Source organism: Leucoraja erinacea, chromosome 1 (genome assembly GCF_028641065.1).
Source record: "Leucoraja erinacea ecotype New England chromosome 1, Leri_hhj_1, whole genome shotgun sequence".
NCBI classification, from domain to species: domain Eukaryota; kingdom Metazoa; phylum Chordata; class Chondrichthyes; order Rajiformes; family Rajidae; genus Leucoraja; species Leucoraja erinaceus.
In genome coordinates, this window is record NC_073377.1 from 117,592,400 (window position 1) to 117,619,638 (window position 27,239).

A 27,239-nucleotide genomic window follows, 5' to 3' on the forward strand; every position below is an offset into this window, starting at 1 on the left:
CCTGCGGTTTAAAGGGAAGGTACCTGGGGAGGGGGTGGTTTGGGTGGGAAGGGATGAGTGGTTTGAGTCATATTGACAGGTTGCATCACGGCCTGGTTCGGCAACTTGAATGCCCAGGAGCGAAGAAGACTGCAAAAAGCTGTGAACACTGCCCAGTCCATCACCGTCTCTGACCTCCCCACCATCAAGGGGATATACAGGAATCGCTGCCTCAAAAAGGCAGCCAGCATAATCAGAGACCCACACCACCCTGGCCACACACTCATTTCACCCCTGCAAGAAAATACAGGAGCCTGAAAACTGTAACGTCCAGGTTCAGGAACAGCTTCTTCCCTACAGCCATTTGGCTATTAAACACTACAATCTCAAATAAGCTCTGAACTACAATAGACTATTATTGTTATTATAGCACAATTTTGTTTGTGTGTACGTATGTGTGCCTGTATAGATATGATCTACATATATATATATATATATATATATATATATATATATATATATATATATATATATATGTGTGTGTGTGTGTGTTTATGAGCATGTGTATATGTTTATGAGCATGTCCCCACCTCTCCTCCACTCGCAGGTTGAGTACCGGTTTCCCCACAGGGCTGTGTGCTAAGCCCCCTCTTATACTGTCTCTACACCTCGACTGTATCTATACAACCGCATCGTCAAATTTGCTGACGACACTACTGTGGTCGGACTTATTTCGAAGGGAGACGTAGGCAGCCTACAGAGAGGAAGTCCTGAAGTTGACAACCTGGTGCTAAGAAAACAACCTGGCTCTGAACACCAGGAAAACAAAAGAGCTCATTGTTGACTTCAGGAGGCACAGCACCGACTTAGCCCCCCTACACATCAACGGCGATGAGTCAACATGTGTCCATATCGCTGCTATCTACACACACTGAACAAGAAGGCTCAGCAGCGGCTTTCCTTCCTCAGGAAGCACAACCCTCACCTGCTGCTTTTTAACCGCTCATGAACAGAGAATTATATCCTACTAATAAATTCAAATTCACACATCTGACTACACACGCCCAACACAGGATATTGTTTACACAGTGTACAACAGAGGGTTTACATATTGTATTGTGCTGCTGCAAGTAGCTCCCATCCTGCATTTGGATTTCACCTGCTGGGAAGGCGCTATAGGTGCATCAATCCAGGACAAACAACTCATGAACAGTTCTTTCCGAGAATTATATCTACTACTCAAATTCACACATGCACTGACTCACGCCCAACACGGACTTCCATCTGTATATATGGGAGTGTAGCGCCGAGAATTTGTGAACGGTCTGTTTTTTGTTTTTTCTGCTTGTTTTTTGTGCTAAATTGTGTATGCACTGAGTACGAGCAGCTTTCAGTTTCACTGTACATGTATAGTGACAATAAATTGCATATCTATATCTATATCTATACACACATTGAACTTTTTTTTCTTCCTCATTTTTTATATTGTTTAGTGTACAACGTTTACATATTCTATTGTGCTGCTGCAAGTAAGAATTTCATCTGGGACGTATGACAATAACACACCCTTGACTCTCTTGACTCTTGAGTTAACCAGGGAGTTGCGGAGGAAACGGTCTCTGCGGAAAGTGGGAAGGGGTGGAATTGGGAAGATGTGACTAGTGATGGGATCCCGTTGGAGGTGACGGAAATGTTGGAGAATTGTGTGTTGTATGCGGCAGCTGATGGGTTCTTCTTCTTCTTTCGTGTCCATCTTCCATGTTTCAAATGTTGACATCGCTGTCATCGTCCGTCCTAAAATGGACGCAGGCTTCCGGCGACAATCATTGGGAGCCATCACTTGTTGCAATTGAAGCTGATGGGTTGAAAGGTGGGGATTAGGGGGATTCTGTCCCTGTTGCGACTTAGGGAAGGGGGAGCAAGAGCGGAGCTGTGGGGGACCGCGGGGACACGTGTGAGACCCTCATATGTTGAGAGAATTCCCTCCCATTGATATTAACACCATTGTGGGATCAGAGTTATGGGAGATCAGTACAGCATCCTATGTACTTCCAACATTTATATCCATGTTCTCAAGAGATGCTGGCTGACCCACTGAGTTACTCCGCACTTTGTGTCCTATTGTGTGCATTCATGTTGCTTGTTTGTGGATAACAAGCTGTTTCTAGTCACCCATTACAGAATGTTGCGTCTTATTGACCGTGATTGCTGTAATTACCATCGGTGTGACTGACACCTCAGCTCTTGTGTCCCCACAGTCCAGGCTCCCAGTGAATGGCCTTTGCCGTACAACATGGCGGCCCCCAGCGACACTCCCGCTCATTGGCTCCGCTTTGGTGTTGACCTCCGACCCCCATCTGCTTCCTCCTTCCTTTTCCGGTGCGGCCGGCTGCAGGTATGGCGCTGGCGGGGGCTGGGTGTTGCTAGATAATCGGGTGCCATCGGCGGCCGCGACCGGCCCGAGTGACCAGACCCCAGCGGGGCGGCGTTGCCCTGACTCAGGGGGTCTCCCTCAGACCGGTCTTGTCAGGGTCCTGTCGGCGATGCTCCCCCGGCGGGAGCGGGGATCCTAGGCCGCGGAGAGACGGCGCCGGCAGCCCGGCCCGGCCGGGCCGCCACTCGCGGGGCTGCAGAGCTGCTGTGGGGTGGGCTGGGGTCCCTGGCCGAGGGAGGGGAGGGCTGCGGAGACCTCGGGGAGATAGATGGTTCACGTCCTCATTACATCTTTCATGTTGTCACTGGATGCCGTAGAGACATTTAGATGCGTCTGTGATTGGCACAGGAAGATCCCACACAGGCAAGGACCAGTCTGCTTGGTGAGGTTGGTGGAGGGGCCCGAGTAATGTTGGTGGAGAGGCCAGGTAGACGTGGGTAAAGGTAGAAACAACAAACTGCAGATACTGGTTAATATACAAAATGCTGGAGTAGCTCTGGGTCAGGCAGCATCTCTGGAGATCATGGGTAGATGATGTTTCGGGTCAGGACTCTTGTTCAGACTGGGTCTCGATCCGAAACGTCACCTATCCATGGTACACAAAAATGCTGGAGAAACTCAACGGGTGCAGCAGCATCTATGGAGCGAAGGAAATAGGCAACATTTCGGGCCGAAACCCTTCTTCAGACTGGTGGGAAATAGGCAACGTTTCGGGCCGAAACCCTTCTTCAGACTGGAAGGAAATAGGCAGCGTTTCGGGCCGAAACCCTTCTTCAGACTGGGGAGGAAATAGGCAACGTTTCAGGCTGAAACCCTTCTTCAGACTGGTGATGAAACCCTTTATCACCTATCCATGTTCGCCAGAGATGCTGCCTGACCCGCTGAGTTACTCCAGCACTTTGTAGGTAGAGGGGCTGGGTTGACGTGGATAGAGGGACAGGATACCCGGGGTAACTGCAAACCAAAGGAGCTGCAGAAGCTGGAAATCTGAAATAAAAATAAAAAATGCTGGAAACATTCAACAGGGATATTGGTAGCATTCATGGGGAGAGACACTGAATGGGTTGAAATAGTGTCCTGACTCAAAACATTGTTCATTCCCTCCATGTATGCTACCTGATCTGCTGAGATGCATTTCACCTATCTGAACTTTTTGTGTGTTCTTGGGTTTCCATGTTGTCAGCAACCGAGACTATGGTGTGGGCGTATAAGAAGATACCCTTCTTTGGTCCTTTAGGGGTGTCGTGAGACTACAGAGAGGTCCCTTAAAATTTGTTGCCCTGAAATATCTCTATGTGAATTCATGTCAAAATGTGCTTGTGAAACCTGCTGAGAAGCATCTCGATTAGTTTTGGAACATTCAGTTGTTGGATGAATGGATGTTTCCTTAAAAGTAATTAATAGATTTCCTGACAAGCTTCCAAAGTATTAATAGATCCACACAGAGGTGGTGGTTATATGCAACGAGCTGCCAGAGAAGGTAGTTGAGGCAGGGTTTAGGATGGGCCAAACATTGCCAGGTGGGATGTGTATTTGGGGCAAGTTTGGCCAAAGGGCTGATTTGCGTGCTGTATGAGACTAGTGTGAGAGGGGAAACGTTTAATAAGAACCTGAAGTCAACTTTTTCCACACATAGGGTGATGGGTACATGGAATGAGCTGGTGGAGAGGTAGTTGAGGCAGGTGCTATAATGACATTTAAAAGACATTTGGGCAGGGACATGGATAGGAAAGGCTTTGAGTGATGTGGGCCAAAGGCGGGCAGGTGGGGTTAGTGTAGATGGGCACATTGAGCCAAAAGACCTGTTTACATGCTCTATGAAATTATTACTGAGCAATTTGAACTGTCATTTCTTTTCGTCAGCAAAAAAATTCACCATGGATCCTGAAGGTAGCCCACTTGTCAAACGAAGGGTACCAGGGACTGAATTTGATGCCTACCAACATCTAATCCTAGAATTTGAAAACAGTTATTTTGAACTCAAGACATTGCATTATGTCATCTTCACAGATTAAAATAGATTCTATTCACAAAGTTCCTGAACCTTAAATCCTGTATATTAAAGCTTGGCTAATTATATATTTAGTTAACTATTTTCCTTTTATTTCAGCTTTTAAAGATGGTTCAGCGCCTGACATACCGTCGCAGGTTATCCTACAACACGACGTCCAACAAGAAAAGACTGTAAGTACGGCAGGAGGAAAGCTACACTGTTCTGCTCTTCAACCATTCTTTTTCATCTAGTTGACGACTGATCTGTACTTTCTCCCAGTTATTCATCATGATTCTGTATCTTTAATCTATATTGGTATCCTTTCTGGGGCTTTCATTTAACTTTTGTAAAACACAAAGTACTGGAGTAACTCAGCAGGTCAGGCAGCATCTCTGGAGGACATGGATAGGCAACGTTTTGGGTCAGGATCCTTCTTCAGACGTCCCAACCTGAACTGTTGTCTATCCATGTCCTCCAGAAATGTTGGCTGACCCACTGAGTTACTCCAGCACTTTGTGTTTCACTCAAGATTGTACATCTGCAGTTGCTTGTGTCTCTAGCTTTTGTGGGAGTGTGTTCCAAATATTGTCTTATAATTGTGTGATGGAATGGTTCTTAAAATCACTCCTGATGGCTTGATTCGTAACCAAAAAGATTTACTGCCATATTCTGGACTCTCCTGAGAAAATAGCCTCCCTCATTAACAACTTTATAACTTACTTCAACCTCTTAATTAGATTAACCTGTAATCTATATTTGAAAGATCATAACCTATCTCTCCCCCCACACCCCTGAAAAGATAATCTTGCCATTTACTTTTCTGAAAAAGTGTTTTTTAATTGTAAAGCTCCCGGACACCTGGAAACCGCATTGTGTTCCTGTACACCAAGAAAGTTGGCAAAGCACCAAAGTCCGCATGTGGGATCTGCCCTGGAAGACTCCGTGGTGTAAGTCATTTTTTTATTTGTACTCTATTTTGGGGGGTATTACAGCACAGAATTCTGACCAACTGATCCTTTGCTGGATGTTAAGATGCAGCTGGATGTTCCCCACCTATCCCTATGCTGTGTAGCCTGAGCTGATTTGCGATCTTCCCTAAAATTCTAAAAGGTAACCAAACCTAGATTTGTTTCCATGATTTCCTGATCTTGTGGACATTCTGGCTTTAGTTATAATTACAAGGGACTTGATACATCAGTGACCAATACTGGTTTAAGCAGATACATAGTGGCATTCAAAAGACCGTTGGATGGCATATGGATGTTCAGGGAATGGAGAAATATGGGTTATGTGCAGGTAGATTAGTGATGGTCCTGGCATCGTTCAGCACAGACATGGGCCGAAGGTTCTGTTCTTGTGATGTACTGTTTTATGTCCAGTCATGACGTTTTCAAGTAGATAAGGAAAGAGTAGTTTCTCATGCTTGGTGAGTCAGTGAAGATGATCATCAATTCAACATTATCCTATTGAGGAAAAATGTTAAACATTTTGTGAAGCTGGATGCCTTGAGGTTGAGGCAGTCTAGTCCATCAGGAAACTACCTAAAGCAAAGGAAGGTATAGAGCTGGTGGAGGTAGTTTTTAACTCCTTCAGGAAGAATTGCTGAAGGCATAATGGGCTGAATAATCAGCATTGTAAACTATTTTGTAATTGTACTGAAAAAGGAAAGCATTCCATTCAAATTGTGTAATAAATATTAGAAGTTGTCGATCTTCAATCATATCTGAAAACTTTCTTGCAAAGCGTTTTATTAATGACCATGCTGTACTCTGAATTACTGAGTATCAATTTATTGTAGAGGTGACTTTTAAGTCCAAAATGCAGTATTTAGCAATTGCGTATTCTTTTGATTCAAAAGGATCCACTCCAAGTTTAGTTTAGAGACACAGTGTGGAAACGGGCTTTTCAACCCACCGAATACATGCCAACCAGCGGTCACCTGTACACTAGTTCTATGTTATCCCAGTTTCGCATTCTACACCCAAGGGGCAGTACACCTGTGAAATCAATTAACCTACCAACCAGCACATCCTTGGAATGTGTGAGAAAACAGGAGCACCTGGAGAAAACCCATGTCACAGAGAACGTGCAAACTCCACACAGACAGCACTTGAGGTTAAGGTCGAACCCTTGTCGCTGACGCTGTGAGGAAGCAGCTCTACCACTGAGCTGCCTGGATAGAACTTTAAGCTATAATTGAAGGAAACTTCTCAATATCAGAATTTACAGTTGAAACCATGTCTGGTTTATTATTTGTGTGAATTGGTTTGGTCTTGTCTTAACTATCAGTTTCTTCTAAATTGGGAGATTTTGTGAAAACTCTTGTTTTTGTTGATAGTTTGTGGTTGAAGCTTGTAAATTTCTTTAGTGAAATCAATCCATTAGTTTCTGACTTGGTTTTCATTTCTTTATATGTTGAGAATCAGTGCAGACAGAATACATGAAATTTCTCTTTTAGGATTGCCCTTTTAGCTGTAGTATCTGGAGCTGAATAAAAGCCGGATTAGGACTTACCGTGTTCGATTCACGTAACATTTTATAGAAACAAAGTGCTAGAAATCTGAGCTAATCTGTTAGCATTTTTGGAGTGAGAACCTGTGTAAAAAGGAACTGCAGATGTTGGTATGTACTGAAGATAGACACAAAGTGCTGGAGTAACTCGGCGGGTCAGGCAGCATCTCAGGAGAAAAAGGATGGCAATCTGAAGGAGGATCCTGGGCCAAAATATCACCCATCCTTTTTCTGCATAGATGCTGCCTGCCTGAGTTACTCCAGCATTATGTGTGTAACAGAGTTACTGTTGTGGGTCAATGGCCTTTCAGCAGTACCAACAGAAAGATTGAGCAAAACAAGATGCAGAGGCGAAAGGCAAGTGAGAAAGACAGGACAAAAAAAGAAAAGAAAATTGCTTGAGGAAATTTGGGCCAAGGAAGGGACAATGGTACAGAGTGAAACAGGGTGGTGGGATTAGTGAAATAAACAAAAGATTGGTTTGGCTGAGGTGTGAAAAGAAACAGAATAATCAAGAAAGTTAATGAGACCAGTGCTGTAGACTTGAACCATATGGATAAGGTTCAATATGATAGATTTCTCTGGAAGGTTAAATCACATCATATGCAGGGACAGCTAGCCAACTGGATAGAAAATTGCCTTCATGATAGGAGGCAAAGGATGGTGATGGAAGGTTGTTTTTTGGACCAATGGCCTGTGACCAGTTTGCAGATGACACCAAAATGGGTGGTATCATGGACAGTGAATATGTTTATCAAGAATTCTAACAGGATGCTAATTAAGTGGGCTGGGGAATGGCTGATGGAGTTTAATTCAGACAAGTGTGAGGTGTTTCATTTTGGGAAGTCAAACTAGTGCAGTGAATGGTAAGGTCCAGGGAGGTGTTGTAGAGCAGTGGGATCTAGAGTAAAAGACCATTGTTTCTTGAAAATGGTGTTGCAGGTAGATGGGGCGTTGGCATCAGTCGGAGAAATTAGTAGAAGTTTGGATGTAATGTTACAGTAGTACAGAATGCTAGTGAAGTGCACTTGGAGCATTGTGTTCAATTTTGGTCGCCCTGCTGTGAGAGAGATACCATTAGGCTGGAAAGAATGCAGAGAAGATTTACAGTGATGTGCCAGGCTCAAGGGCCTGGACTATAGGGGGAGGTTGGGAAGACAAGGACTTTATTCCTTGGAGCTCAAGAAACTGATGGGTGATAATATAGAGGTGAACAAAATCATGAGAGGAATATTGGGGTGAATGCTCAGAATTTCTATCTTGAAGTAGGGGAATCAAGAATTAGCAGGCATTGTTTTTTGAGAGGGGAAAGGCTGATAGAAACCTTTGTCGACCTTATCATACAGAAGCTGGTGGGTATATGGAGCGAGCTGACTGAGGAACTAGTTGAAGCAGGTAATATAACAACATTTAACAGACATTTGAACAGATACGTGATTAAAAAAGGTTTAAAGGGATACGAGCCAAACACAGGCAAATGGGGCATCTGGGTCAGCATGGGCCAAATTATATGTTTCTGTGCTATATGAGTAATTTACTTAAATAATCAGATGATAAAATTTGAATGTTGAAATGTAAAGTGTGAAAGCCAGAGCAGGAGATAATCTGCGATTTGAGCCTGGAAGCCTGTTACGTAGAAGGAAGATGTTTATCAAGCTTGCCTTGGACTTCACTGGAATAGCTGGAAATGTGTGAGGTGTGGGACCCTTGCAACCTCAGATCATCTTTACACTGTCCTGACTTTGAACTGACTTGTCCACTGGGTCATTGGTTCCTACTTTTGTTTGAATTATTTTTATTCCATGGATTTGCTTACAAGCGGTTTATTGTGTCTTGCCTTAGGATGGATTGATTTTAAACCTTTTTGGTGATCACTCTCTGTTCGAGCTGTTGTCAGAAAGCACACTTTAAATGCTTCTTCTTAAACTTTTACAGATTCGGGCTGTTCGACCTAAGGTCCTCATGAGATTGTCGAAGACCAAGAAGCATGTTAGTAGAGCCTACGGCGGTTCAATGTGTGCCAAGTGTGTACGCGACAGGTAACCTCCAAAGTGACTTGTTTCTTGTTTGTTCTTGTGTAATATGTGAAACCGTTATAGCAGTTATGGAATTTGAATGTAATAAAGTGGGGTTTTCCCATCAGTAACAAGTTGAGGCTTAGGAATAGAGTGCTCTGATTTGGGAAATGGGTAATGCATGATTATCCAGCAATCTGAAAATTATACGGTTTACCATTTAAGCTTACAGTTGGTATAGCAGACCAAATGTAATTGGTGCACTGGTGGCCAAAACCCGAGTGGTTATCAGGCAGTGATGATACAGATTCACAGCAAGCTCACTTGCTACCAGCAAATGTGCAGGTTGGTAGTGGTGTGCCTTGGGTTTATCTACCCCAGATTCACATACATTCTGGAGTTACCTTTCAGGTGCTAGTTTTAGAAATACGGCACAGAAAATGGCTCACCAACACCCATACATTAGAACTATACTTCACACCAGGGACAAATTAGTTTTTAACTAAGTCAATTAACTACAAATCTGTCTATCTTTGAAGGGAGGGGGGGGGGAACCCATGCCCTCACGTGGAGAACATACAAACCCCGTGCAGGCAGGGCCCATAGTCAGGATCAAACCCAGGTCTCGGGTGTTGTAAGATAGCAACTCTACCACTGCCGTCCCATATTTTCTGTATTTACTTCACTGCCAAGGCCAGGAGAAACATAGAAATTAGGTGCAGGAGTAGGCCATTCGGCCCTTCGAGCCTGCACCGCCATTCAATATGATCATGGCTGATCATCCAACTCAGTGTCCCGTACCTGCCTTCTCTCCATACCCCCTGATCCCCTTAGCCACAAGGGCCACATCTAACTCCCTCTTAAATATAGCCAATGAACTGGCCTCAACTACCCTCTGTGGCAGAGAGTTCCAGAGATTCACCACTCTCTGTGTGAGAAGGAGCAGCTGATATGCAGCTCCAAAGCATTGTACACCAACTGATGATTTGAATGTTAGCCTGGTGCTCCTGAGATGCCAGTCATGTAAATGTGTGGGAATGTGTAACTGGTATCTGATCTGCCTTTTATTTTAGGATTAAGCGTGCATTCCTTATTGAGGAACAGAAGATAGTGGTGAAGGTACTGAAGGCACAGGCACAGAGCCAGAAGGCAAAGTGATTCGTCTAATTTTGTATGCACATGGAAGTAAAAAACTAATTGAAACTTTTGCTTGAGAATATTTATTTACCGTCAAATGTAGATGTTTGTGATCACAAGCAGAATGGGCTCTTACTCTAAAAATTATCACTATGGTTAAAGAATCCTTATAACCGACAATATTGAAGTGGGAAGTGTCATAACAAAAGCTATGTCTTATTTGTTAGAATATTGATAATAGATGTAGAAAGGATGTTTCCACTGAGTCTAGAACCAGAGGGCACAGCCTTAGAATAGAGATGAACGGCATAGAATGGTTTGGTATTTGGAAAAGTTAAAAGATTGGGAAGGGCTAAAGGAACAGGTGCACAATGTATTTTGACCCATTGAGCTATATAAAGGATCTTGGGTATACAATATGGGATGAAAACAATGATCATTGATTGCAGGTGAATAAGTAATCAGATACCTGCAGTTTGACCTTTGGGAAATTGTTTTAATTTGATTCGAATGGATGCTGATATCTGCAGGATGCAGACCTGAGAATCGTATCTGTAGTGGCACATGGCCGTACTCAACCAAATATGCACACCTGATTAGTATTATGTTCAAGTGTAAAAATGGCTATTTTGTTCATTCCTGGGCACATAATCTCACCGTTTTAAATTACATTCTAGTATTATTGCTAGAAAAGGTCTGAAAAAGGGTCTCAACCCAAAACATTATCTAACCATGTTCTCCAGAAATGTGGCAGAACCACTCCAGCACTTGGTTTTAAATTAGTTTAAGGTTTATCCTGAGATGGAAGCAGGCCTTTTGACCCACCAAGTCCACATTGACCAACAATCAGCTGTACACTAGGGACAATTTAGAGTCAATTAACTTGCAAGTCTTTGGAATGTGGGAAGAAACCAGAGCACCCATAGTTGGGATTGAACTCTGGTCTCTGGCACTTCAAGGCAGCTACCCCAATGGGCCAAATTACCTGCATTGTAAGAAAATCTAGGGGAAGGCTCTTGAGGTTGCCATGACAGCCTATTTCGAAGACTTAAGGTCTTCGTGTGAATGTTTAAATGGAAAAACATCTCAGCCACTATTTTCACTCTAAAATATGTTAGAATGAAGGAGGCTGGGTGTCAGTGGCAATATTATTCTAATGTACTTCACAAGAAATCTAATGGGGAGAGTAATACAAGAACCAAGTTAAAGTAAATAGAAATGCTGCATTTTAAACCCTACTAGAATTGAAGTGTAGAATTTTAGAACCCTATGTGATAACTGGTGATAGTGAAGCTACCACAATTGGTAGGAAGGCTGCTCTCCATAGACTGGCTTGTGACTATTTGGCCTCAAAGTAGCAGAGATTTAGTTCAAGGCATCAAAGATGAGTAAAACTAGAGCAGCCTTTTTTATTTTTTTTATGTAGACGAGTCACACTGAACTAGGAAACAGATTTATTTCAAGCATATTTTTAAGTAAGAGTATATCTCACTGTTTTAAAATACATTACAAAAACCGTCCTTGGGGGTAGTGTTTGCTAGTGCTGTCGGGGAGGATTTAAACTAATGTGGCAAGGGGATGGGAGCATGAGCAGAGAGACAGGGGTGTAAAATGAGTAGAAGCAATAGGTAGCAAGGTGAAAAGTAAAAGTGGCAGGCAGACAAATCCAGGGCAAAAATCAAAAAGGGCCACTTGTCAACATAATTGTATATGGGGTAAGTGTTGTAAAAACAAGCCTGAAGGCTTTGTGTCTTAATACAAGGTGGGTGAGTTGAACGTGCAGGTAGTTGTTAATGAATACGATATAGTTGGGATCACGGAGACATGGCTCCAGGGTGACCAAGGCTGGGAGCTGAACATCCAGGGATATTCAATATTCAGGAGGGATAGACAGAAAGGAAAAGGAGGTGGGGTAGCGTTGTTGGTTAGAGAGGAGATTAGCTTGGAGGATGTGGAATTGATATGGGTAGAGCTGCGAAACACTAAGGGGCAGAAAACGCTAGTAGGAGTTGTGTACAGGCCCCAAACAGTAGTAGTGGAGTTGGGGATGGCATCAAACGGGAAATTAGAAATGCGTGCAACAAAGGTAAAACAGTTATAATGGGTGACTTCAATCTACATATAGATTGGGTGAATCAAATTGGCAGGGGTGCTGAGGAAGAGGATTTCTTGGAATGTATGCGGGATAGTTTTCTAAACCAACATGTACAGGAACCAACGAGAGAGAAGGCTATTCTAGACTGGGTATTGAGTAATGAGGAAGGGTTAGTTAGCAGTCTTGTTGTGCGTGGCCCTTGGGCAAGTTCTTTATTAGGATGGAGAGTGACATAGTTAATTCAGAAACATGGGTTCTGAACTTAAACAAATGTAACTTTGAGGGTACGAGACGTGAATTGGCCAAGATGGACTGGCAATTGATTCTTAAAGGGTTGATGATGGATATGCAATGGAAGGCGTTTAAAGACTGCATGGATGAACTACAACAATTGTTCATCCCAGTTTGGCAAAATAATAAATATGGGAAGGTAGTGCATCCGTGGATAACAAGGGAAATCAGGGATAGTATCAAAACAAAAGATGAAGCATACACATTAGCCAGAAAAAGTAGCCTACCAGAGGACTGGGAGAAATTCAGAGTCCAGCAGAGGAGGACAAAGGGCTTAATTAGGAAAGGGGAAATAGATTATGAAACAAAACTGGCAGGGAGCATAAAAACTGATTGCAAATGTTTTTATAGATATGTGAAGAGAAAAATATTAGTTAAAACAAATGTAGGCCCCTTGCAGTCAGAAACAGGTGAATTGATCAGAACTTTGGTTCTGTCTTCACTAAGGAAGATAAATAATCTGCCGGAATTAGCAGGGGACCGGGGGTCAAATGAGATGGAGGAACTGAGTGAAATCCAGGTTAGTCGGGAAGTGGTGTTAGGTAAATTGAATGGATTAAAGGCCGATAAATCCCCAGGGCCAGATAGGCTGCATCCCAGACTACTTAAGGAAGTAGCCACAGAAATAGCAGTCGCTCCAATCCTAGCAACAGGGAAGAAATGGACTCCAGCAGCAGCGGTACTGGATGCAAAATCCGCCCTCCAACACCGGAACATAGTGGGCCATGTCCAACAAGGCTGAGGGGGCTTTGGCTTGGGAGCAATGAAACCTACCTGGCAAAAGGCTACTCCAGCTGAACGTCGGCACCTGGTGGTGGAGGAGGTGCGCCACCAGGAAGAAGCAGCCGGGTGTGCCAAAGCCATATCCCAAGCCAAACAAGGCCGCTGGATGACGTTGAGAAGAGGAAGATCACATGGAGAGAGCTATGGACCGTGGAGTCTAGGTCAGCGGCCAAACACCTCAGCACCTGGTTGTGTCGCCAGGTGTACCTGCCTTGTGCTATGCTGGTCTTACAACCGACCAGGATGTGTTTGAGGTTTGCTGGAACCGCACACGGGGCACGCTGGATCCTCTCCCGGCCAAAGATTTGTGGGAGAGGGAAGGACGTCATATGTGGCTGATAATGAAGCTCAACTTAAATAAGTTGTGTCGCAGGTACACCTGGCGACACAACCAGGTGCTGAGGTGTTTGGCCGCTGACCTAGAGTGCAAGAGTTACCACCAACGCCATGCCTATCAATACCCAGATAACATTCCTGGAAATACCATCCTTCATCCGGGAAGGAGAGAAACGGAGGACTAACACCTCCGTTTCTCAACTCATTCCCACTGAACGCAGCCAGGGACTGGGGAATGCGTGTTGACCTAGGCCAGAGGCTTTCGTTCCCAGTTAAAATTGCAGTTACTAACCTGCGACCAGACCTCGTTCTCTGGTCCCTGTCGGCGTGTTTTCATCATTGAGCTGACGGTCCCATGGGAGGAGGCGGTGGACGAGGCTTATGAAAGGAAAAAGCTTTCATATTCAAACTTTGCAGCAGAGGCAGAGGAGAGAGGTTGGAGGGTAAGGGTGTGTCCAGTGGAGGTGGGGTGCAGGGGCTTTGTAGCCAGTTCCACCGCAAGGCTCCCGAGAGGGAAGTAGGAGTCAAAGGGCAGGTACAAAGGAGGGCAATAAAAGAACTTCCCAATGCCGCCGAACGGAGCAGTCACTGGCTGTGGCTGAAGAGGAAAGATGCTGTCTGGGCTGCCACATGATCATCTAGAGGCTAACAATAAGACACACACCCAGGTTTGATCAACCTGCGGTGGGCCTGCATCGACTGAGGGTGTCTTGTGATAAAAGGCCGAAACACCCAGTGACATTGAGGTACACAACTGAATTGTCTGATTGTTAGGAAATTCATCTAGTGGTCATAACCAAGAATGTCAATTGTAGTGAAATCTTAGGGATTGCAACACCCAGTCCTACTAATCAATCAGGAAGTAGACCCAGAAATAGCAGATGCATTAGTGATAATTTTTCAAAACTCTTTAGGTTCTGGAATAGTTCCTGAGAATTGGAGGGTAGCTAATGTAACCCCACTTTTTAAAAAGAGGGAGAGAAAACGGGGAATTACAGACCAGTTAGTCTAACATCGGTAGTGGGGAAAATGCTAGTCAGTTATTAAAGATGGGATAGCAGCACATTTGGAAAGTGGTAAAATCATTGGACAGTCAACATGGATTTATGAAAGGTAAATCATGTCTGACGAATCTTATAGAATTTTTTGAGGATATAACTAGTAGAGTGGATAAGGGAGAACCAGTGGATGTGTTATATCTGGACTTTCAGAAGGCTTTTGACAAGGTCCCACATAAGAGATTAGTATGCAAACTTAAAGCACACGGAATTGGGGGTTCAGTATTGATGTGGATAGAGAACTGGCTGGCAGACAGGAAGCAGAATAAGAGTAAACGGGTCCTTTTCACAATGGCAGGCAGTGACTAGTGGGGTACCGCAAGGCTCAGTGCTGGGACCCCAGCTATTTACAATATATATCAATGATTTGGACGAGGGAATTGAATGCAACATCTCCAAGTTTGCGGATGACACGAAGCTGGGGGGCAGTGTTAGCTGTGAGGAGGATGCTAGGAGGCTGCAAGGTGACTTGGATAGGTTGGGTGAATGGGCAAGCATGGCAGATGCAGTATAAAGTGGATAAATGTGAGGTTATCCACTATGGTGGCAAGAACAGGAAAGTAGACTATTATCTGAATGGTGGCCGATTAGGAAAAGGGGAGATACGAGACCTGGGTGTCATGGTACACCAGTCATTGAAAGTAGGCATGCAGGTGCAGCAGGCAGTGAAGAAAGCGAATGGTATGTTAGCATTCATAGCAAAAGGATTTGAGTATAGGAGCAGGGAGGTTCTACTGCAGTTGTACAGGGCCTTGGTGAGACCACACCTTGAGTATTGTGTACAGTTTTGGTCTCCTAATCTAAGGAAAGACATTCTTGCCATAGAGGGAGTACAGAGAAGGTTCACCAGACTGATTCCTGGGATGGCAGGACATTCATATGAAGAAAGACTGGATAGACTTGGCTTGTACTCGCTAGAATTTAGAAGATTGAGGGGGGATCTTATAGAAACTTACAAAATTCTTAAGTGGTTGGACAGGCGAGATGCAGGAAGATTGTTCCCGATGTTGGGGAAGTCCAGAACACGGGGTCACAGTTTAAGGATAAGAGGGAAGTCTTTTAGGACCGAGATGAGAAAAACATTTTTCACACAGGTAATGGTGAATCTGTGGAATTCTCTGCCACAGAAGGTAGTCGAGACCAGTTAATTGGCTATATTTAAGAGGGAATTAGATGTGGCCCTTGTGACTAAAGGGATCAGGGGGTATGGAGAGAAGGCAATACAGGATACCGAGTTGGATGATCAGCCATGATCGTATTGAATGGCGGTTCATCAAGGTACAAGACATTCCCACTCTTTATGCATGTTTATAACCTCAGCTGTCTACAACAGTCAGCTTGGAAATGCCAGCTATTTGAACCCAAAAATCCAGAGGAAGATAATTTGAGAGACTTGCTTATAGAGACAGCAAATCTTAAATACTATTCCACTTGATCACTCAATTCTGCTTGTGCTTCAGCCTGATAAATTTGAGCCAATCCTGTTTAGTACTTCTGAACCTAACCCTATACATCAACTTAATTTATTCATATTTTGCCTTTGTTCAAAATTAATTGATCAAACATCACATTTGCTGAAAATTACCACTTTGCACACATGATTTCTTACATAAACAGCTATTTCCCTTTATGCTGCAGAAACAAGCAAAGTTTCAAAAGGATTCATTTCTTGATAATACTTCAATAAAATCAACCGTTTATCTATATTCCAAGGAAAACAATCCTCCCTATTGAAAGGTTAATGCACACATGGAATGATACAAACTTCACAGGGGAAGATAGACAATCAATCATAAAGTCACATTGTAGAATTAACTTTAATAGGTGCAAGAATAAAGCATTCTAGCATTAATATGGTCGAACCATATTTTATGGATCAATATAATATTTACATAATGGTGGCCAATAGTATTGCTTCAAGACAGCTAGAAAATATCTTAAGAGTTTAATTAGCCACAAGTTTTGTAGATTCAAGCAATTTACATGCTCCCAACTCAGATTTAAGATGTAACTATCTGTAAAGACTCGCTTGCTTTTAGGAATACAAATGACAAATTAAGTTAAAGTAAACTTGCTCTGATGATCAAAAGGAATACTTTGAAGAGGGTCACAATCTAGCATTGTTTGCAATGCAAAATCCATACATCAGTACCAAAAGACACCCCACCTTGACTGCAGCATTATCCCAATTTTATTCTTCAATGATTACCTATTGACTTTGCATTGCATCAAATACTTCTTTCCACTCAAATGATTTTAAAGGCTGCTTTGAGATTCTTCCCTCAGATGTAAATAATATGAACCATAGTTCAAGCTATTTCCCATGTCCAGATGAGTCAATTTACTACATCAACAAATCTGGTTTAATCCATTCCCTTTGTCTTTACTGTGAAACTTTGACCAGGAAAGAGTATTCCAGACATCTGTAGCTATATTCACTAGTGATGTTAATCCCCGAATCACATAGCTTTTAGTCTAATGGAAATCATTTATGAAGATCAAATCCTAGAGTAAATTGGGTAACAAGCCATTAAGCACTCATCTACTTTCAGAAAAAATGCCACAAGTAATTTAATGAGGTTTCATTTTGAAAACAATAAACCACAAAATAAGCAATTGTATTCCATCGCATAACAAAAACTAGCAAGTTTGACACTCCAACAGGACATTCAAAATAGTACAGCAGTACAGAGTTTCTCAGATTTATAGATTTTGACTGACAATGACTTAACACAAAGCATTTAAACATTCACATGGAACACAAGTCCCATTACTTCCTTCAATACTGGTCTTTAAACTAGTTCTACCTCAAGTCTTTTGTCTGCTTTTACATTTATGCCAACTGTGGACTATTTAGAAATTCTGGAAGAGAATGGTACCTAAAATCATCTAAAAAATTGGAATACATCTTGAAACATCTCTGGTATGACACCAAGTCTGAAGGTGTGTTGCATTTCATTCCATATGATAATATTGGCACAAAAAAAAATCCATACACCAGTAAGCACAAGTTGAACCACAAAAATGATTTGGGGATGATTTTAAAACAAAGTAGCCATTGAAAAAGTCACAGAAAAAAGGTAAACGTTAAATATAAATTAAAGTACTAAATCATTGCTGTCATACTGCCAAAGTTTTATACACCTTGCATTCCACTGATCAATAAAGTCAAAGTGGAGTAATAAATAGTCACTGCTCCACTTGCTAAGAAGAAGGTTTCATGGAGCACACTGCAAGCTCAAATTATTACTAGTTACAAATGTTATGCATGGTTATCTTGTCACTATATTTAAAGGAATCACAGGCTGCTAGTGATATAATACATGGTGCAAGCAGAGATTTTTCACTGCGTTGCAGGATTCCTACTGGGGTCACTTCTCTTCGCACCATTGGTTCTCCTTCCGTACCTGAAAAAGAAGTACATTTATATCATCCTCTTGCACCCTTCTTCAGGTAAATGTTCCATCATCTTTCCACCATCCCTATAGCCCCATCCTTCATCTGACCACACGTTTGAATGTCACTGAGCATGCACAAGTGTATATACACAGGATGTGCAAGGAATAGTCAACCCAGTGAAAGGGGGCAGAAACAAAATTCATAAAAGGTTCTTCAAATTGTCAATTAAATAATACCAATTTAAATAAAAGTAACAAAAATGTATTGTACGCAAATTAGTCTGTCGTTACTCCACATGACGTCAAGATCATAAAAATTGCATAGTGACAAATTATTTGTAGCATGGGAGTGTTGACTTTGAGCTTTGTATGCTGTTGTAATAACATTCTAATACAGAGGAAGCTTCCCCATCACAGACAATAATGGATTGAAATAAGTTCAATATTTCAAGTAACGTAATCAGCTTTGCTCCAGATGCCCATCTAACAAGAAATGGGCTAATTAAGGAGCTTCTGGCTCTTATGCTAGGCAAACCATGGCCAGGAATTGTTTAGATTAATCACATTATCCCCAGTATATATTTCAAGCAATGCGTCTAGGGAAGATGAGAAATGGATGATCCTTTCCTTTAAGAGGTCACCTTAAATGTGCCAAAACAAAAATTCAAAGAAAACTGCTTTGGGAATTTCAATGAATGCTCAAAGCTGATCTGACAGTACCTGTGCTTCCTCTTCCTCAGTAAAATCATTCTTGATATTGAAAGTTTTGCGAATTTCTTCCGGTGTTTTTCCTTTAATCATGTTGGCCACTGTTTTGCAAGTTACATCTAGTAGCCCTTTTATATCAAGGTAGTTTGCCGCCTATTAAAATACAAGTTATATTTAATACGTTAAAGAGGAATACAAAATTCAAGTCATGCACTGCAGAGTATTGGTTGCGTCATGGCATCAATCCAGAAAAGACCATGAATTGATGAATGCACATGTCCTACTCCATTCCCAGCTTTTTAGAGAATGAAGCAGATCGTGTCTGCATGCGAGAAAATACCAACATTTCAGAATAGACTGATGATGTATCATTTATCACTAATCGTGTATTGTCTTTCTGCTGACTGGTAATGAGCACGCAACAAGCGATTTTCACTGTACCTCAGTACACGTGACCATAAAGTAAACTGAAACTGATGGTCCAATTTCTCAAGCTTGATGTTTAATGCCATTAACAAGGCCCTGTCCCTGACCATCTATAACCAAGTGATTACCATTGACCAGAAACTCAACTGTGATTAAAGAGGACAGAAGCACTATCAAGAGACAAGTGCCTCACCTCCTGACACTTCAAGGACTTCCCGTCATCTACACAGAATAAGCAAGAACTTACAGAATATAGACCATTTGTCTGGATTGGGTGCAGCTCCAACAATACTCAAGCAGATTGAGAACAAATAGTCCACCTGATTGATGCCCAGGCAACACCCAAACCATTGCAGCCACTGCTGAAGGAACGAGTGTGTAATGCACAAAATGCACAGCTCAAACAGCACTTCCTAATCTCCAACTTCTGCCAGAGGGCAGGAACTTCAAAAGCATGGTCATCAACGTGTGGTGTTTCCCCCAAGTCATGAATCTTCCCAACATGGAGATTCATTGCCATTCCTTCAACGTTGGGTCAAAATCCTGAAACTCCCTCCCTAACATTTTACCCTCACCTGAAGTACTACAGCAGTTCAGGGCACAAGCTCACAGCATTCACTCAGGATTAATTAGGGCCAGAAAATGTGTGTCTTGGTCCTAAGCGAATGGAAAGTAAACCAAGAAACCACAGACCTTTTAAAATATCATTCATTAGTGACCTTTGAAAATGTGCCATCTATCAGGTCGAAGTGCAACTTAATTGTCCTAAGACCATAAGACATCAGAGTAGAATTATGCCATTCAGCTCAGAGGTCTACTCAGCCACTTAATAATAGTTGATCTTTTTTTCCCCACTTAACCCCATTCTCCCAGTAAACTTTGATCTTCCTAATTAAGAACCTATCAATCTCAGCTTTAAAGATACCCAATACCTTGGCCTCCACTGCCATTTGTGGCAATGAATTCCATTTACCACCCTCTGGCTAAAAAAAAAAAAAAAAATCCTCATCTCCATTCTAAAGGTCTGAGACCGCTCTTTGGTTCAAGACTCTCCTTTCCACGTCCTCTCAATCTAGTCTCTAACATGCCAGCAGGTAGGATCAATTAAACAGGAAAATCAGCATGAATAATACACCAAATTAGAGATCATAACTAGAAAGCAGGAGAAAGGAGCTGATGCACTTAGAAACATAGAAAATAGGTGCAGGAGTCGGCCATTTGGCCTTAAGCCAGCACCATCATTCAATATGATAATGGCTGATCATCTAAAACCCATTCCTGCTTTCTCCCCATATCCCTTGATTCTGTTAGCCCTGGGAGCTAAATCTAACTCTTGAAAACATCCAGTGAATTGGCCTCCACTGCCTTCTGTGTCGGAGAATGCCACCAATTCACAACCCTCTGGGTGAAAAGCTTTTCCTCATCTCAATCCTAAATGGCCAACCCCTTATTCTTAATCTGTGACCCCCGAGTCTGGACTCCCCCCCCCCCCCCCCTTTAACACCCCCTTCCAGTATGGGACTGGAAGGGGGTGTTAAAATGGTTGGCAACCAGGAGATCTAGTGGACTTCTGCGCACCGAGCACTTGTTCTACTCTTGATACCAGATGCAGTAGATAAGGTTATAGGGGGTGCACAAACACACATTTTGACCCATTTGGTTTGTGGCCAAAACATCACTAGATGAGCCACATAAACACATACTGGCCACAAAAACGGCACTCTACAAAAATGAACAATTACCCAACTCCCAAAACTTCCCTAGCTTGAGATGGGTACAAGTCATGGTGAAGAAATAATGTTTGCCTACCTTGAGGGCAACTAAAATGATTTATTCCATCCAGATTAGAGAGCAGCACCACACCCACCATTCATAACATTCACTTCCTTCACCTCCATTACCATGTGGTTATGATGTCTACCAACTGCAAGAGACTACACAGTAACTCGCCACTGATAACATCCTGCACAGAATTATGGCCACTTACACACTGAAACACCACCACGCCCAAATTATTTAGTCGGAGCCTACTTACATAAAGCACTATATCATGGATCACAGTCAAAGAACAAGCTTCCAACAATTGCTTAAAGAAACTTCCAAAAATTGCAAGATATACTAACCAGAATTAATTCAAAGAGAGTGCCCTGGTCAACTTTCAGAAACTCTTGATCCCACACAGGAATGTCATCAGTCCTTTTCTCTTTGTTTTCATCATCTTCTGGTGGTGGAGGATCATCCCGGTGATGTGTGCACCACTGGATAACCTGCATAAACAATGGGTCAGTTGAATGTCTGTCAGCGTCTGTACACTTCAGTCAAAACGGCACACACTTAGCCAACAGAACTTGTGTAAGAAGGAAGTGCGGAGCTGGTTTAAACCAAAGATAGACACAAAAGCTGGAGTAACTCAGCAGGACAGGCAGCATCTCTGGAGGGAAGGAATGGGTGACGTTTTAGGTTGAGAAGAATGGTCTCTAATCAAAATGTCACCCATTCCTTCTCTCCAGATGCTGCCTATCCTACCGAGTTACTCCAGTTTTTTGTATCTATCTTTAGTTATCAGAACTGTTTAGCCAACTGGGTCAACTGTATGCCCAAGAAAATGTATTTCTTCAGCAGCTTTTATCACTTTAGAAAGTCATTGCAGCTACCGTATTTCCCGGCAACAAAGACGCACCCCCATTTTGAGTTCCTAAATTTTGAAAAAAGGCTGGCGGGACATAGAATTTCTCACGCACAAAAAATAAAAAAATAAAGCACCAATTCAATTTGCCCAAGGCTTCCAGATCTCCTCCATTCTGAATGACTGAATGGGTGGGGGTGGTGACAGCAGGTGGATAGTAGGAAAAACAGGGCACACCAGGACGTTGAATCAGTTGTGATCTTATTGAATGACAATACCAGTTCAAGGGACCAATTGAGGTTACTCGCGCTCACACAGGAGTGAGCTCCACCGCCCGCTGTCCTGTTATCCATCGCCCGCTGACCCACTCCGCTCTTGATCTTTGCTCTTGAGCTGGTTCACTAACCGTCCGGTCTCCGAGCCAGGTCAAAAATAGGGGTAACAAGAATTTCAAAACTAATACCAACTGTTTTTGTGCGCATCTGTTGACAAGGCAGCAACATTCTTATTCTCTCTGTTCTTCTAAATTGACCGTCAACCGCCACACAACTCCCAAGCATGTCCCCATACAGATTTACATTGAAAGACACGGACCGGGCAGCGAATGCCATGCAGTGTCACCCACACTGCAAGTGAGGCCATGTACTGCTCCCGGTGGCAGTCGGAAATGAAGAATTTGCAGGAAGCAGCTGACAAGAGCGAGACTGGCGAGCGACAAGAGAGAGGTGTTCACACAGAGAGCACTGCCAAAGGGAGCGGGCCGGCAGATGGCGCTGAGGTGGCAGCTAGTTTCACTGTCTGGTCCTGGCGGCCGCTCGCAGCCACCCGATTTACTTCCTTCCCTGGCCACGATGCGGTGGCTCCACCGCCCGGAGCGCCGCGGCAGTGGTGAGTGAGTTGCTGGCATGATCCCCGACCACCTCCTTCTCAACGCTCTTGCCCTCCCCGCAACTTTACCCCTGACGGCCCAGCCAATTTGTGCAGCCCAGGCCGTGCTAACCCTGGCCAGACTCCTCACACGCTGTGAAAAGAACTCTTTTCCCCCCCCAGCGCCGCTGTCCTTTTGCAGCCGCTTCCCATCAGCTGCCAGCAATGAAGGATGGACTTGGCTATACCTTAGTACAGCAACATCGTTCTTGATGCTGCTGTACTGAGGGATAGCCAAGTCTATCTTTCTTGGCTAACAACTTAACCTTCGGCCTCCAAGACACAGGTAAATTTTCGTGCATTATTTTTGGGTAAAAGAATAGCGTCTTCATTGCCGGGAAATACGGTAATTATTTTTGGGGCAGCAGTGGTACAGCTGCCGTCTCACAGCACCAAAGACCTGGGTTCGATCTTGGCCTAGGATGCTGTCTGTGTGGGGTTTGTAAATGCACGCGTTTCCTCCCACTTCCAAAAGACGTGTGGGTTTGTAGATTAATTTGCCTCTACAATTATCCCTAGTGTGTAGGGAGTCGGATAACATAGCATTAGTGTGACTCAGTGGTCTGAAGACCCCGTTTCCAAGCTGTACCTTTCAACCAATCAATGTAGTTACTATTACGATGAAGGAACACATTGTACACAACATGGTAGCATAGAATTAACACAACAGCTTTCACCACGTTATCTATGAAACTGTCAGGATACCCGAAATAACTCATTTGGGGGTGGCAAAGGTGCCCTGGATTTTTTTACATCAGCCTCAAGCACCATGCTGGATTGAAAGATATTATCGCCAACAGTACACACTTAACAGATAGCCTGAATTGGGTGTTCAAATCTCTGCAGCGAGGTTTGAACTCAACCTCCCAAGGATGACACTCATCAAATTAATCGAATGGTTGTACAGGAACTGTACATCACCAGAAATTTTAGAGAAAACATGTTGCCATCTTACCTTTTTCAGTATAGCAGCATTCACATTTGGTAGTGGAACTGGATCATCATCACCATCATCCATTCCTAGATCTGGGATATGGAACAAAGCAGATGGCAACTCAATCACTCATAGTGATGCAAAAATCAGAAATGTGTAGTTCTAGTCCAGCAGAATTTTACAATAAAAACAGAAAATGTTCAGCATCACAGGAATGGAATAGAATCTGAATTTCTCAGTGGCTCTGAGACACTTGATCAGGTACATGGATAAGAAAGTTTTAGATGGATACAAGCCAAATACAGATAGGTGGGACTAGTGTAGATGGGACATGTTGGTCAGTGAGTTGGGCATTTTGGTGAGCATGGATGATATTGGGCTGAAGTGCCCCTTTCTGTGCTGTATGGTTCTACGATATTACCAGGCACACTGCATATTACTGGCATCCACTCTCAAGGTTTCAAGGTCCGTTTATTGTCACATTATCAATTTAGGTACACTCTTAAGCTTTTGTGGATTTTTTCCACTGCAACTGACTAGACAATTGCCAATGTTAAAATAGTATTGTTTTCAGGTTAGGTTTTGCTGTATGTGTCCTGTATGTGTCGCCAATTCTCTCCCTACACTTTCAGAACCACTTACTACTATTAACGACCAATTCCTACTATCTGATTTTTCAAAACAAAATTAAAGATTCCCATTTCAGAAAGGTTGTTGCCAGTTTATTTACTGCGCAGTCACGTTATCATCACTGGATAGCTGCCACATCTATCAATAGTCTCCCGCTTTGGCATTGCGGTCTGTTAATCTCCTGCTGCGTTCAGCATTGTTTCAGCGGCAGTAAGCACATTCTGTCAACTCATGGCACAGTGTGCAGAAAGATTAGCATTTGGTATGGGGGAAAAAAAATCATAAACAGAACAAAATACAGTCAAGCAGGGGCTGGTTGATGTATAGACATTTTAAATTATAGTTAACTATTGGTAAAACAATAATAACTGCCTGTAGACCCACCTAAGAAAACAAAGTAAATCCTTTCTGGTACTATGTCTATGAAGAAGGAAACAATTTATATTTGACTTGGTAATGATGCATCTGTGTTGCTGAGAGAATGGGGGGGGGGGGGGGGGGGGGGGGGGGGGGGGGGGGGGGATTAACCTCAGGCATACAAACTAGGCTGCAAGAGATCTGCTTATTTATTATGCATATTAAGAATCACTGGGAAGATTCTAGAATCTGTTATTCAAAAAATTCAAACTCAGTCCTGATAATAAAACACAAACAATTCAAATTCCAGCTAAGAAGAACCAATTCTTCATTAGAAAACAATTATGCAATTACCTTGCAATACATACTGATTGGCGAAACAGTCACTGTAAATCTGAACACTTAAGCCTTCACCCAAATTTTGCACAACAGTAGCAGGTAAACATTTAGTGCATGGAATCCAGCCAGTTATAGATAATTAATAATATTATTTCAGAGCTTATACCTTCCAACATAGTCTTGATAGTGATGGATTGTTTTGCTATTTCTACGTCGACCTCAAAGATCTCTCCATCTGAACTCTGCAGTTTAATGGCTGGCATTTTCTAAAAAGAAAGACAAATATTAATACTGAAGTATCTGTAGATTGCCAATATTAAACCAAGTTCAAAGCTCCACATTCATAGCACCCTTGCAGCTCATATTATATTTTTCATAACCTGAAGGGTCCCATCCTGAAATATCACATATCCATTCCCTCCACAGATGCTGCTTGATCTGCCGAGTTACTCCAGCATTCTGTTTTGCTCAAAATACCAGCATTTGTAGTTGCAGTGTCTCCATTATCTTTCATCCTTACTATCCAGGGGTTGGCCTTACCTTGCCATCCCCAGCAATATCTAACTTCCATCCCCCAATTTAATCCTTCAAATCATTATGTCAAGGCTACAGAGTCCAACTTCACCTCTGCTTCTACTAGTGCCTCAACTCTCAGTGGCTTACTTTTCATTCTACACCCCTCCCTAGTTCCTCTTTCCTTTAAGTAACCGTATATCTTCAACCAGGAACACAAGACTTTATAAATAGCAATAAATATTTAAAGCATGCTAAAAGGCAGGGCGAGGGATGATGCTGCTGCAAACATTGGGCTTTGCCCCTGGAGCTATAACGCTGAGAACAAAATGTTGTACTCCATACCTTTACCCCACACTTCCTATTGTACTTGAGTTCGGGTTGATTGTATTTTTGTAGAGTATTATCTAATAGTATGTAAAACAAGACTTTTTACTATAACTCTGTACACGTGACAATAATAAACCTAAACCTGTCGCATGTAAGTTTTGCCAACCTCCACCGCCACAATACGCTGCAGAAACTACGGGGGGGGGGGGGGGTATATATATTAAACCCTTTCCTCGAAAAAAGACACAAAATGCTGGAGTAACTCAGCCCCTCTAGAGAACATGTATAGGCGACGGTCCAGATCTTGAGACAAGCAGTTTCTTGTGTCTACATTACACTCGTCCCTCTGCTCCATTGTATTAGCGATGCAGCACGCCGGCCCCGCGCGGGCCGAACATGGAACGCGGCGCGGGCGGTTTCCACGGTTACCGGTGTCCTGGCAATCAGCTCGCGTCCGCTGGTCAACCGACCAGGCCCACGTTGCTGCTGCTGCTGCTGCAACTGTACACTCGTTGTATTGACACCGCTACTACACCGACTCCGCTGCAGCACAACCCACTGCACTGACCCCGCTGCTGCACACCCACTGACTGCACTGACCCCGCCGCTACTGTTGTACACTCCAGCCGCACTGTTGTTGTTGTTATTAATGTTGTTGTTGAACACTCTTGTTGTTGTCCCCGTCGTTCTGCCGCCGCTGCCCCGCGCTATTTATAACCCGCTCCCCCCCCCCGCCGCCGCCGCGGTGACGTCACAGGCCTTGCTGCGCAACGCCAGGACCCCAGAGAGGCCGCCGCCGCGATGCCTACTTGTCAATAAATGTTCCATTAAAACCAAAGGCGCCCCTTATCGCCTTGTTTCAGGCGACTGTAAATCGCACGACATTTCTTCGTTAAAAACGCCGAATATTTTTTCTGAGAACAGAGCAGAGTGGAGGGCGTTGGCATCGGTAAACCTGTTTGCCAAACACAGCGGGGACGACGCGGGCATGGATCTCATTTATAAAACTCGGGCGGCAGTGTCGAGTGGCAGAGCATATTTACCTCAGCTGTGAAGCGCCGGTCGCGGTGTCTCCCTCGGAACGGGTCGGGGACGCGGAGAGATGTCCAACACGTCCGTGGGCGGCGCAGCTCGCCGAAGAACGAGGGGGACAGGAAGATCTGGTCACGTGACCGCTCAGTGCCTTCTGGGAGTTGTAGTTCAGTGGAGATGGGAGAGGAAGTGGTGCCGACGACTAAATCACGTGACCGCTCGGCGCCGCGTTACCCTCTGGGAGTTGTAGTTCAATCTGAACAAGCGCGCCGACGGCCCCTATGATGGCGACACAAGGAACTGCAGATGCTGGAGTCCTGAGCGAAAGATAAAGTACTGGAGGAACTCAGCGGGTCAGGCAGCATCTGTGGGGGGAATGGATAGGAG

The 27,239-nt window shown here is 43.5% G+C and overlaps 2 protein-coding genes across 3 annotated transcripts; one reads left to right on the forward strand and one right to left on the reverse strand.

The window, feature by feature from the left end:
- The first annotated feature begins 2,257 nt into the window (after positions 1 to 2,257).
- rpl34 (ribosomal protein L34) lies at positions 2,258 to 10,135 on the forward strand. Its single transcript, XM_055641953.1, has 5 exons — positions 2,258 to 2,374; positions 4,524 to 4,597; positions 5,254 to 5,353; positions 8,853 to 8,956; positions 10,006 to 10,135. The coding sequence occupies exons 1-5, from the start codon at positions 2,273 to 2,275 to the stop codon at positions 10,088 to 10,090; spliced, it is 465 nt and encodes a 154-aa protein (XP_055497928.1). The 5' UTR covers positions 2,258 to 2,272; the 3' UTR covers positions 10,091 to 10,135.
- A 7,043-nt stretch (positions 10,136 to 17,178) lies between these two features.
- On the reverse strand, positions 17,179 to 27,020 carry LOC129701032 (S-phase kinase-associated protein 1-like). 2 transcript variants are annotated; one of them, XM_055641966.1, is made up of 6 exons: positions 26,864 to 27,020; positions 25,144 to 25,243; positions 23,673 to 23,743; positions 21,288 to 21,431; positions 18,751 to 18,891; positions 17,179 to 18,039 (listed from the first exon to the last, which is right to left on the reverse strand). In XM_055641966.1, the coding sequence occupies exons 2-6, from the start codon at positions 25,238 to 25,240 to the stop codon at positions 18,004 to 18,006; spliced, it is 489 nt and encodes a 162-aa protein (XP_055497941.1). In that variant the 5' UTR covers positions 25,241 to 25,243; positions 26,864 to 27,020; the 3' UTR covers positions 17,179 to 18,003. The 2 variants fall into 2 exon arrangements, with proteins under 2 accessions (XP_055497941.1, XP_055497952.1); XM_055641977.1 differs by lacking the exon at positions 26,864 to 27,020 and adding an exon at positions 26,421 to 26,448.
- Positions 27,021 to 27,239: the final 219 nt, after the last annotated feature.

Excerpts from the sequence above, each read along its gene's own strand:
- rpl34 (XM_055641953.1), top strand. The coding sequence starts at position 2,273 with ATGGCGGCCCCCAGCGACACTCCCGCTCATTGGCTCCGCTTTGGTGTT. Across the intron at positions 5,354-8,852 it reads GCCCTGGAAGACTCCGTGGT|ATTCGGGCTGTTCGACCTAA; the intron begins GTAAGTCATTTT and ends AAACTTTTACAG. Across the intron at positions 8,957-10,005 it reads GCCAAGTGTGTACGCGACAG|GATTAAGCGTGCATTCCTTA; the intron begins GTAACCTCCAAA and ends CTTTTATTTTAG.
- LOC129701032 (XM_055641966.1), bottom strand. The coding sequence starts at position 25,240 with ATGCCAGCCATTAAACTGCAGAGTTCAGATGGAGAGATCTTTGAGGTC. Across the intron at positions 23,744-25,143 it reads TATCAAGACTATGTTGGAAG|ATCTAGGAATGGATGATGGT; the intron begins GTATAAGCTCTG and ends TCCATATCCCAG. Across the intron at positions 21,432-23,672 it reads ATGCTGCTATACTGAAAAAG|GTTATCCAGTGGTGCACACA; the intron begins GTAAGATGGCAA and ends TTGTTTATGCAG.